This window comes from Chiroxiphia lanceolata, chromosome Z (assembly GCF_009829145.1).
Source record: "Chiroxiphia lanceolata isolate bChiLan1 chromosome Z, bChiLan1.pri, whole genome shotgun sequence".
Taxonomy (NCBI): domain Eukaryota; kingdom Metazoa; phylum Chordata; class Aves; order Passeriformes; family Pipridae; genus Chiroxiphia; species Chiroxiphia lanceolata.
The window spans coordinates 2,737,736-2,750,024 of record NC_045671.1 but is presented as its reverse complement, the minus strand read 5'-3'; the positions used below and the strand labels follow the sequence as shown (position 1 = coordinate 2,750,024).

The 12,289-nt window shown below is 49.0% G+C and overlaps 1 protein-coding gene across 1 annotated transcript; it reads left to right on the top strand.

Annotated features, from left to right (window-relative positions):
• The first annotated feature begins 2,607 nt into the window (after nt 1-2,607).
• On the top strand, nt 2,608-11,751 carry SIGLEC15 (sialic acid binding Ig like lectin 15). Its single transcript, XM_032675905.1, has 5 exons — nt 2,608-2,698; nt 4,608-4,991; nt 7,846-8,205; nt 9,195-9,225; nt 10,961-11,751. Exons 1-5 carry the CDS (start codon nt 2,647-2,649, stop codon nt 11,055-11,057), a joined length of 924 nt encoding a protein of 307 aa, XP_032531796.1. The 5' UTR covers nt 2,608-2,646; the 3' UTR covers nt 11,058-11,751.
• The last annotated feature ends 538 nt before the right edge of the window (nt 11,752-12,289 follow it).

Below are 12,289 nucleotides of genomic sequence, written 5' to 3'. Positions count from 1 at the left end.
TAGCAGAGGATTTGAACAGGCAGCAGCAGGGACAGAAATGCACAGGTCTGGGAAATCAGGTCTGTTCTCCATGTCAATACTTGGATGTGACTGCAGAGGTTTAGATTGCAAATTAGGGGAAATTTCTTGACCAAAAGGTCTGTCTGCTCTGGCAGAGGCTGCCCAGGGTGGCATGGGGACACCCAGGGTGGAGTCCCCATTCCTGGAGGGATTTAAAAGCCATGTGGATGTGGCACAAACAGCTTATAAACATTTCCTGTGTCTTCTTCCATCCACAGTGCTCTCCTATAACACAAGCTGTGCTTTTCAAACCATAATTACCCACTAGAAAAGCATTACCCAAATATCCATTTCATTTTCTTTAGCTGATGTTCAACAGAGGCAATGAGGGCTCACCAGCACCCCCGTTCTTGCTCCACAGATTCACCCACCCAGCTTTGGTGATGGGACAGCTCCAGACCTTGGAGCAATGATATGAAAAGCAGGAGGACTTCCCAGGTCAGGAGCATTTGTAAGGGGCTGAGCAAACACCACAGGCAAGTGACTGAGACTGTAGACTTTCAAAGTGGATCAGGAGGAGCCTGACGCAGTGGTGCCTGTGTTCTGCAGCAACACTCAATGTCAGGAAGCAGGGTCAGTGTCACCTACAACAATGGTGCCTGGCTTTGATACTCTCCATCCCTCCCACCCTTTCCACTTTCCTTGCACTGCAGGTTTTCCTGTTGCTGTTTTTCTCCCTCCAGCTTGGCCAGGATGAAGTGGATGCAGGAGGGAGATGGGCCACCCACAGCAGCTCCCTGAGAAGGGGAGCACAGCTCCACTTTCTCCTGCTCAACTGACAGAGACTAGACAGAGGGAAAACTCCTCTGGCCTCCCAGCTTGCCCTCCCAGCACTTCCCAAAGCCAATCCCTTCAGAGCAGAGAGCCAGATGTGACAGAACATAAGGGGTTTGCGCCGAACATGTGCAAGTTGGCACTGGGGAGGACTGGGGAGGACTCATACATGCTGCTGAAGTAATTTAAGTAGAGAATGTTGGAGCTGATATTAAGACCCAAAGGGAGAGAGGGGGAACAGTTGCCTTCACTCTGGTCACTAAGTGGCTGCATTGTCAGCACAGATACAGCCACATATAAGACTCCTTGTTTCAATCCTCAGTGACAAACCTGGGACCAGGAGGGTCCTTGGCTGAATAGTAACCATACATAAAATCTGAGTACTCTCAGAGCCTCCTCCAAAACGTCTGGGAAAAAGAAATCCTTTCCTTCACAAAGACTCTGACCAGGACAAAGAAAGGGCTCAGAAAGCAGCAAACACACTTCACGCTACCAAATCTCAAAAGTCCCTCTTCTGGGAGATTTTGCACAAGCTAAGAAGGGAACACACGGGGAGAGTTTCGGGAGAAGGGGTGAGAAGCAAAGGAGTTCATGGAGTTCATCCCCCCTGGCATCCCTGGCGCCAGGAAGGCGCTGGCTCCTGGCACAGCGAAAGTGGCAGCAGAGACTCGGCAGCATCTTGCATTGGCTCTGGGAGCCCTCCAGTGGCTGCGAACCCACTGCTGCCTGCAGCGGGAATCATGGAATTGTTTAGAATGGGAGGGACATTAAAGCTCGTCTCGTTCCAGCCCCCTGCCGTGGGCAGGGACACCTTCCACTAGTCCGGGTTGCTCCAAGCCCTGTCCAACCTGGCCATGAATCCTGTGGGTGCTGCTGTCCCAGTCCCCACCCAGGAGATTAATCAGGCAGATATCAGCCTTCCCTGGCCTAAGGCAAAGGCAGCAAACCTCAAGCTAAACCCAGACAGGGAATACACGCCCCAAGGTTAAATTTAAACAAATCATGGGATCACCATATGGGAGATGACTTAAGGGGAGCACGGTCAGCTCTCCACAAGCTCCAAATTCTGCAGATTAGCAAACTGCACAGTAAATTGAGAGAAAAGCTAAACCCAGAAGGAATAAAGCGAGCATTTGCACAAGGATGTTGGGCAAAAGCTGGAATTCAGCTTATTTCAAATGCAGTTTAACAACAAGCAAGGAATGACTCATAACTCATCAGGGTCATATGGGTCTGGACAGAGCAGGGTCACCGGGGGCACCAGCACTCACCCACCACTGAACCTTGGCACGAGTGCTCAGATGATTTCAAAAGAAGTGTGTTTTGGGGTGGTTTGTTTTACAACAACGAGTGAGCACAAGGGGTAAAGCATAGATGGCTTGCAGGCTCCAGGTTCAGGAGGGGGAACTGCTTCTAACCAGGAGAGAAAGGGTCTGGCTTGGCAACCCTTTAGGCAGATTGCAAGGGTTTCCTCCAGGCTAGTGAGTTGGTGGCACTGGAAAGCAGTTCCCTCCCGCCCCATCACACACCTGGTGTGGGTGTTTGCAACCCCAACCTGCAAACACCTTCCTTTAGCTGGAAAATCGTAATGCCCTGATTCCCTCTGGTGTAATTTTCATATGACTGACCACAGAACTATTAATATCTGAACCCAGAGCTGGTTCAGCTAAACAGCTCACTCCCTCCAAGGACAGGAAAACCACAACTTCTTCCAGCCCTGGAAAAACCTTTTGTGCCTGCAAGGCCATCAGCTCAGATGTAATGAGGCAGTTCTGGTTTGCTGATGCACCTCAGGGGAGAAGGTCAACCAGCATGAGAGAGTTTGGCTTGGTTCTCCTGTGTCTTCTTCGCATCTCCAGGAAGGGTGAGTTTGAGCTTTGCTGAGATTGCTACCAACCCCTGTGTGATCAGGGCTTCTCCCCTCGCCCTAGACAAAGTGCCAGGGGCATCACCCTAATGCAACAAACTCTCCAAGGATTGCACCATCAATCACGTTGCTTAAAAGGATCATGAAATTCCAGGTGCATGTGAGAACACCGGAAAAATTCAGACCTGGCTCAGCAGTTGTCAGAGAGGGCTTCAAGTTGTGGGTGTGGGGGGGTGGTTTGCGTGTTTCTTTGTTTTTTTAACTTGTGCATGAAGTTCATCTAACTTTTCCCCAGCTTTGTCATGTAGATGTAGCATTTCCATCCCCCCCCAGAAGTGCTGCTTCACATTCCTAGGAGGTATTATGCAGCATACACAATTTTCTCCAGTTCCATCGATCACTTAAGCTCACATTTAACTTCAACATGCACTTAAATTCCATTAAACTCGATGGGAGTTGCTTAGATACACTGTCAAACAGCATTTGCTAGAGCAAGGGTGGTGCCTGGGGTGGTCTGCAGCTCTTGCTGTTGTCTTCACAGCCTTTCCATAGACAACCAGCAGGTGCACTGACCTGACAACTCCTTTTGGGAGTTACCCTCTGTGAGGTGTGCAGGCTATTTTCCCATGAACTTCTCTCTCTCTGTTATAAGAGCTTCAATTCCAGGAACAAATGGAGGGTGGGTATTAGCAAAAGGAATAATGGAAGACCTGAAGTTTCAAGGTTAAGGGTAAATTATACACAGAATGTTGACAACTCCCTCCACTCATAACTAGGCAGACTGTGTTTCCATGGAAATGGGTGGAGCTGGTAACATTAGATGCACTTATTTTTAACATTATTTTTCATCTGGAAGGCAAGGGGAGGCTTATGTGCTAGAAAAATAAAGTGTTCTTTACTCAAGATTTAAAACAAAAAAAAAACAAGTCAAAGAAGTGACAGAGAAAAGCAAGTCAGGTAGGTACTCAAAAGCACATGATCTGCAGTTCTCAAGAAGTAAAGGTTACAGTGACATGCTGTAAAATAACTAGAACAAGGACAAATAAACTAGAAAACAATAGCAATTTCTGTTTTCATTGCCAGGTCCTTGTGCTTAAAGTCCACGAGCTTCTTGAAGCTCCTACAGTCCTCTAGCTTTGTCTATGAGATTACCTGGGCAGGAAAAGGTGCCCATATTGTTGAAAGACAGGGCAGCCTGACTCCAGATCTCAGTAATCAAAATACTGGCTTGGAGCTGATTCCAGGTAAATAAATGAACAGCAGAGAACCAGCCCTGGGATGGCCTTTGTCCATTGTGCTGTGCACAATAGATTAATACAAGCTGCACTGCCCCCGATGTATTTGTCAAGTGTTGTGGACAGCAGACACAGGAACAAAAAACAAATCTTATCTTTGAGTCTACAGGATTAATCTGACAGCTGAATGCCCACAAAACATGGTGAAGCCAGCTAGACCAGGGCTGGAACTGCTTACAGGGCACTTTTACATTTTATGGGTATTCTCAGCTACTGAAGGGAGAGCTGATTTAATGAAGCTGTCAAGTGAGTTTTATAAGATAGGAACATAGACACAGATGTTTCTGAGACCACAGTCTGCTGCTACAGCTGTTGATTCTAGCAGGACAGGGGGTAGACAGACATACCTATATATTAAACTGAAAGAGGGGACATTTAGATATTAGGAATAAATTCTTCCCTGTGAGGGTGGTGAGGTCCTGGCACAGGTTGCCCAGAGAAGCTGTGGCTGCCCCATCCCTGGCAGTGTTCAAGGCCACATTGTATGGGGCTTGGAGCAACTTGGTCCAGTGGAAGGTGTCCCTGCCCATGGCAGGGTGTAACAAAATGGTGTTTAAGGTTCCCTCCCACCCAAACCATTCTGTGATTCCATGATGTCTTTTTGCTCCCAGGTGTGCAGTCCAACAGCTGGTCTGTTCACGTCCCATCTGATGTTACTGGTGAGCTTGGGAAGATGGTGATCCTGCCCTGTACCTTCACACACCCCTACAAAGCCTTTGACCGGACCCTCACTGCCATTTGGAGGATCAAGGAGCCTTACAACGGCACCATAGTGTTCAAGTGTGTGAGCCAGAGCACCAGCGAGCTCTGTAAGACTGCCATCAGCTACAAGAACAAGTACAAACTGCTGGGCAACCCCCGGCACAAGGACCTCTCCATCAGGATTGACAACCTGACCTGGAGCGACAGCGACAGATACTTCTGCAGGGTGGAGCTGGCTGGAGACATCCACGACAAGTATGAAAGCAGGAGTGGTATAAAGCTGCACTTGATTGGTAAGAGGAGTGGGATAAAGCCACATTTGATTGGTAAGAGGGCACGAGAGCCATGAGAGGAAAAGCCATCCTGCAGGAAGACAAGAGCCACAAGGTGTGGAAACTGATGGGACGGTAACAGGAGATTACCTGAGATGGTTTTCCGAATGGTTGGCTCTTCTGGCTCTGTGGACAGTTTAGAGCATTTGGGCAGGGAATATTCACTGTCTTCCTCAGTCTTCCAATATGAAGCAAGGAACACAATGCAGGGGAGGGAATAGGAACAGAACTGTTAAGGAAATAGCGAGGCTCTGGCAGCTGGGGTAAAGAGCCCACCAAAACCTGGGCATCCCACTTTGGATGCAGGAAACAATAAGGGTACAAACAGCCTGAAAAAAACACAAACAGCCTAGAAAAAACACCTCGGAGCAACAAATGTCAAATGCTAATCCCACTGCTCCCTTAACTGTGAGCTCACAGATAAGGGAGAGCTGTGAGAGCCAAGTGGCCTTGGAAACAGACTCAGACCTTACCCATGTCATGAGGTTGGATGGTTTTGCTTGTGAGAGGGAACTTCCTTATGCCTGCTGTGCACCGTGGGCATCCAGATGGTTCTGAGGTTGAGCTCGGTTACTTCTTGGGAAGTTCTGCATAGCTGAGGCTCTCCTTCCCTTGGAGCAGCTCCTAAACACCCACACACAGCATGACCAGGGCATGATGGCAGCAAGACCTGTCTCTCTTGGGCTGTCCAGACTTCCACACCATAAGGAATGATAACACACACAGACACAGCACCCAGGCTGCACCTTGCTTGGGAATGGACCCTGACAGTATGACTGGAAGGGGCTAATTAATGGTTAAAAGGTTAATTAAGACAACAAAACACACAGGCACATGACACACCACCTGAAACTCCTCTTGCATTACATAGACAAGGGGGAAGATGTGCTGTAGGCAGTTGCAAAAGATATTTTTGTTGTTTAGCCTGTAAAAAAAAAAAATGAATTCCTGCTTTTCCTCTGTGAGGGCACTCATGTAGCTCCCTTCGCTTTTCACAACACTTTTAGGAACCAAATGCACTAAATGGGTCAGGAGAGCTAAGAGGAGAGCATCAGTGGGTAAGACAAGCTTGGTCACAGCAGCTACACTTCCTTAGCAGACTAGACTGACAGTGACATGTTCAACAGTATATCTCTTGATATTTTGCATCCTTGAAATGGTCTTTACCAAGTGACCTTTACAAAACTGATATTTAAATGTTCGTTAAGTCACACAATCCCATACACTACAAATACAGGATACAAAAGTAGTGGCCCTATCTTGGTGTGAGAGTGTTACCCAAAATCAACCAGGAACCTACACTGGCTGTTGGGTGGCCACAGGATCAAACCGGTTGGAAAAGACCTCCTAGACCACTGAGTCCAACTTTTGACTGATCACCACCATGTCAACTAGACCTGAGCACTGAGTGCCACACCCAGTCTTCCCTTAAGCACCTCCAGGGATGGGGGACCCCACCACCTCCCTGGGCAGCCCCTTCCAATGCCTGGCCAACCTCTCCGTGAAGAAATTGCTCCTAATGTCCAACCTGAAAGTGACCTGGTCACTACAGGGTTGGAGAAAAACCTCAAAAACAGGTTGTAGCAAGAAGTAGAAATTTTCTCCTACAGCACTAATCTGTCAAATCTGGCAAGTCTCAGGCACCCAGCAAAGGACCCACACAAACAGATCCATCCATGTGTACTCTGGAGGTAGAGAACAAGGGAACAGCCAAGAGAGGCTTGTGGAGACCACCATGGTTACCATGTCCTCGACCATGTGGGGATGCTGCGAGTCTACAAAGGTCACCACCTGTGCCTACGTGGTGGATGGCACTTCTTTGCCCTCTGCCATCGTGGAAGGTCTGAAGCTCAGAAAACTGTGTGAGGCATCACAGGAATAAAACACAAATGGAGTACAAAAAAAAGAGCACAAACAGAGCATCCTCACACCCACTCTTTGCTGCGTGGATCTCTTTGCTCCTCTATCCATCAAAGGCAGGGAGGAAATCTAGGGGAAGAAGGTGCCGAGAAAAATAAGGAAGGAGGGCTGATGCCAACATTCATAGGATCATAGAATTGTCTGGGTTGAGGAGGATCTTTGAAGCTCATATTGTCCAATCCCTCTGCCATGGGCAGGGACACCTTCCACCAGCCCAGGTTGCTCCAAACCCCATCCAACCTGGCCTTCAACACTTCCAGGGATGGGGCAGCCACAACTTCTCTGGGCAGCCATCATTTTAAAAAACTTCTTCCTTAGATCCAATCTAAATCTCCCCTCTTTTACTTGAAAAACATCATCACCACTTGTCCTATCACAACGGGTCCTGCTAAAAAATTTGTCCTCATTTTTCTTGTAGACCCTTTAGGCCCTGGAAGGGGTTCTCAGGTCTCCCTACAGCCTTCTCTTCTCCAGGCTGAACACTCCCAGCTCTCCTAGCCTGGCTTCAGAGCAGAGGGGCTTCAGCCCTCAGAGCATCTCTGTGGCCTCCTCTGGACTCACTCCAGCAGCTCCACATCCTTCTGTTGCTGTTCCCCAGGGCTGGAGGCAACTCTGGAGGGGAGTCTTACCTGAGGGGGCAGAGGGGCAGAATCCCCCCCTTCCCTGCTGCCCACACTATGGGATCAGCCCAGGGCACGGGGGGTTTCTGGGCTACAAGTTCCCATCAGTGGGTCATGTCCAACCCCTCACCCACCAGCACCTGTCGCCCAATTTTACCCTGATATAACCCACCCAGGGTCCACCAAGACCAAGAGCTCATTCCAGGTGCCTTGCGCTGTATCTGCCCTTGAAGCCTGACACGCTTTCCCTCCCTCCCCTGTCGCCATTCCCACAGCTGCCCCCCGGATCATCAACATCACGGTCAGCTCCAACAGGGATCACACGTTCCAGGCCCGCTGCACCGCCGAGGGGGAGCCAGCACCTGCCCTGACCTGGACTGGGCCCCCCTACCCCAACCTCACCTCCACCACCAGCGCGAGCCACCGCGTCACCAAGGAGCTGCGGTACCTGACCCACGACGGGAAATACACCTGCACTGCTGTCAACAGCCACGGCAGGGCCGAGGGGGCCGTGTACTTCTACAAATTCAAGGCGTCCGACAGCTCCTTCTTCATGATCCTGGTCCTGGTGCCGCTGGGAGTCAAAGTGCTCGTTTTGCTGGCCATACTGAGCTTCACTGTGTTCTCCAGAGAAGGTCAGTGTCGCGACTTCCCTTTGTCTCACTGGTACCCACTGATGGGTGCAGCAGATAAAGGCAGGCAGGAGGGGGTTGGGTTTGTTTGGGTTTTGTGGGTTTTTTCCTTTTTTTTTTTTTTTTTTAAGGATTTTTAATTTTCTACCCTAGGAGAAGGACATTTCCAGTGGGAAATCTAAGTACAAGTAAGATGGAGCTCGTGGCTGGCTGGTCTCAGCCTGCTGACAGAGGGTCTCCTTTGGGAAGGGGCCTTGGAAAAGACAGAGGGAGAAGGAGTTTCTGTGTGCCCAAGGAGAAAGGTTAATAAACTAACAGATGAGCAATTAGTGGAGAACACACTGCCTACACAACTAGATTTGTAATTCTTTTTTTGCCTTGGAGCAGGCTAATTACTACCTCTTCCCCTGTAGCCCATGGCCAAGGTTTACCTTTGGTGCATCCCACACAACAGTTTAATCCCCTGGGATGGGCATCCTCATTTTACAGACCACACCTCTGCTTTCCCATCATTGGTGAAATCCCACATCCCAGCAACTCCGAGGCCATGAGAGCAGGGAATGCCCCGCCTACAGGAGATGAGAATCATCTCAGGGACTCAGGGATGAGACATCCCAGGAAGCCATTCCTGCTGTGCAGTGGCATGGGCAGGAGAGGACCAAGAGGGACACAGGACTCTGCCTCTTAGTCTGGACAAGATGAGATCACTGTGACTTGTCTGTAGGGACAGTCTGATGTCATACCCATGGAAACCACCACTTGTCTTGAACAGCAGAAGCTGTCAGACCAACCAAAAATGTTTCCCTCCTTATATTCCAGTGCCTAATTCCCAAACCCATGAAGAGGGCCACAGGCCTGACATCAAGTCTTCTCCCCAGTCACTGGAGTGTCACAACCACCCAGTGCAGCTTCCCAGCAGCTCTAGGTCAGTCCTGGCTCCCCAGCTCACTCTGACCTCATTGCTAACCCACATCATCCTTCCCACTCCACAGGTCCCTCCTCCACTCCATCCAGCCTGGTCAGGTAAGGATGTCCTGCCTTCTACTCATGTCATCCCACAGGAGGGTGGAAATGGTCAAGGGTGAAAATGCAGCATGTCTGTGGTCTTGGTAACAATTCTCTGACCTGAGAGCAGGTTCCTGGGACAAGGAGAGGGAACAAGGTTTGGGCACAGCTGAGGAGAGACCCTAGTGATGTGAGGACAAGGGACTGGGGCAGCAGGTTGGAGAGACCATGGCAAAGAGATGCTGCACGAGCAAACGACTGGAAATTTAGGTGTGCCTTAAGCCCAGAGCACGGTTGGAAGGCTGCAGTCAGGCATGCAAATAGGTTGGGAGAGCTGGGGGTGTTCACTTGGAGAAGAGAAGGCTCCAAGGAGACCTGAGAGCCCCTTCCAGTGCCTAAATGGGCTCCAGGAGAGCTGGAGAGGGACTTGGGACAAGGGATGGAGGAACAGGATAGGGGGAATGGCTTCCCACTGCCAGAGGGTAGGGTTAGATGGGATATTGGGAGGGAATTCCTGGCTGTGAGAGTGGTGAGGCCCTGGCTCAGGTTGTCCAGAGAAGCTGTGGCTGCCCCATCCCTTGAAGTGTTCAAGGCCAGGTTGGACAGAGCTTGGAGCACCCTGGGATAGTGGAGGGTGTCCCTGTCCAGGGCAGGGGGTGGGATGAGATAAGCTTTAAGGTCCCTTCCAACCCAAACCATTCTGTGGTTCTATGGTGCTACATTAAACAGTGGACCATCCATCCCAGGGATAGGTGAGGGGATGTCTGTGCTGACAACATGGAAGAGAAACCTTCCCCTCCCTCTGGACCCCAGTTTCTAATGGAGAAGAAAAAGTGCCCACACCAAAACTGATGAGCTCAGCCAAGAGTGGAGGAAAGTACGGAGGTACCAAAGAGCCCACCTGAGAGCCAGGTCAGGTGTGACAGGGCCTCATTCCTTGGCTGGCATCCATACCATGCTCCCACAGACCCTTGGCATTTCCCATTATCCAGCACAACGCTGATCTTGGACAATACTGACAGCTGGGGTGGCCGAGCTAGAAAGGGATGGAAAATAAACTAAAAAAGACCAAAACAGCCCTTAGTCTAACAGTAAAGAAGCTGTATCTGAGATCAGTATAACTACATCTGCCTAGGGCTGCTCCCTTCCAGTCTGAGTTATCCCTTTGTGATGCCTCCAACCTGAGTTACCCCTATGCAATATCCTGTTCCCAAGTTACTCCTACATGATGTCTCTTTCCTTCCCTCACCTTACCCAGGAACAAGGGCCATTTCAGCAGGACATTCGAGTATACAGGACACGGCCAAAGAGACAACAAGGAATTTAATCCTAGAGTCAAATTTGTAATGACTATTTGCAAAAAGTACAGGTTTGCTGATTTATCAGGGTCTAAACGACACTGCACCATTGATTGTCTTTGTACAGATACCTACACAGAGGAAAGCTTAAAAACCAACATTCCCATGAGAAGATCCTTCTCAGGGGAGGTTTGTCACAACCTCCCAAGGCTCTGAGCAGCAGGACAGCAGCAGCAGTTAATGCTAAGGGTGCAGGAGATTGCTCTGGATGCTTTAAGATGTAAAACATCAGTTGCAACTCAGACCCTTAAAGACCCCCTGCTGCAGAGGGACAGCCCGTGTTGGAGCGTCACAGACACTTGCTCTAACACTCCTTAGCTGCTTGCTGGAGCCACTTACAAAGCCCAGAGCAGCCAGGGATGTGTCCTTACCTTATTCCCTTCTCCTCCTGCCAGGCCACAGCTGCCAGACTGCACCTACGAGAACTTTGACCGCAGGCACGGAGGGAGCCAGACCCTGCCAGGAGGGAGAGCAGTGCCCAGGCGCAGCTGAGGAGATCTCACCCCCACCTGCTCCCTGCACAAGTGTCCTCTCTCCCAGGGAACACAAAACCCGTGTTGGCCGATGAACAGAAGGCCAAACACTGGTGGGGATGTTGGAACTGGGCGATCTTTGAGGTCCCTTCCAACCCAAGCCATTCTATATGCTATGACTTCCAGCCCTGCTGCTGCTCACAAGCAAGAGCAGCCCTTAAAGGCAAAAGAGAAGAAATAAAAAAGGGGTGGAGCTGGAAGAGCAGAGGAGGATCTGCACAGAATGTCAGTTTTAACCAATCTGTGCGTTTTTAGCCCAGATCATATTTAGCAAGCAGGTTACAGTATAAAATTTTCTCAAATCGTTTTGCTTTGGCAATTTTCAAATGTCATTTCACAACTCCACTTGTCCAACCACTTGCAGCCTGCAAGTGAGCTACTGTCATGTTTCAAACACCAGCTGTGACAGAACACTACTGGAATTTCTGCTAGTGGTTTTGGGGATTTTTTTTTTTTTTAGTCATTATTATTATTCATTATCTTCCAGAAGAGTTTATTGAAGAGTTTAAAGGAAACCTTAACTTTCAAGAGGAGTCCAAGAAAAAGGAAGAGGTTTTCCAAAAGCTGGTAGAGCTGAAAGTAGGACATGCAAAGTCTAATTAGTCTCTAACTCTACTACTCTACCTAGTGCCCAGAGCTCTGTGATAAATACACTGTGAAAATGTTCCAATACAACAAATTGCCTTTTTGCCTTTTTTTTTTTTAAAGCTAAAAAACTTATTTCTAAACAGTTTCCACCTCTGTGTTACACAGAAAAGTTCTGACTTGCAAGTGGCTCTGTGCAACCATTCCAGTGCAGCAGCTCCAAAATTCTTCCCAGGATGATCCTGCTCCTGGTAACAACCACCACTGGCTGGGATTCCAAGCTGCTACCGAACTACCATCAAGCCTGTGGTCCTGCCTGCAAGCTCAATCAATTACTATTTTAAAGTTCATTTCTTCATAATACCTGTGCTGGGAAAGTAAAGCACAATTTTAAATGACTTGGCCAAGATAATAAGGAAAAAAAATGCAAGGAAATATTTGAACTTGATATTTCAAATCCCAGCTTAAAGTCCCAGCTGTGACTTGAATACTTTGTGCAGTTTAGTTGGAGAATCAGTATCTGTGGCTTTTTAATTTTTTTTTTGAAAGCCAGGTTTAATAAAAATAAGAAGGGATGCAAAGAGGAAAAGGAAGTTACAGCAGGCA

Coding starts and splice junctions, on each gene's coding strand:
- SIGLEC15 (XM_032675905.1), top strand. CDS start 2,647: ATGAGAGAGTTTGGCTTGGTTCTCCTGTGTCTTCTTCGCATCTCCAGG. Junction 2,699..4,607: donor TCTTCGCATCTCCAGGAAGG/GTGAGTTTGAGC, acceptor TTTTGCTCCCAG/GTGTGCAGTCCAACAGCTGG. Junction 8,206..9,194: donor CACTGTGTTCTCCAGAGAAG/GTCAGTGTCGCG, acceptor CCCACTCCACAG/GTCCCTCCTCCACTCCATCC.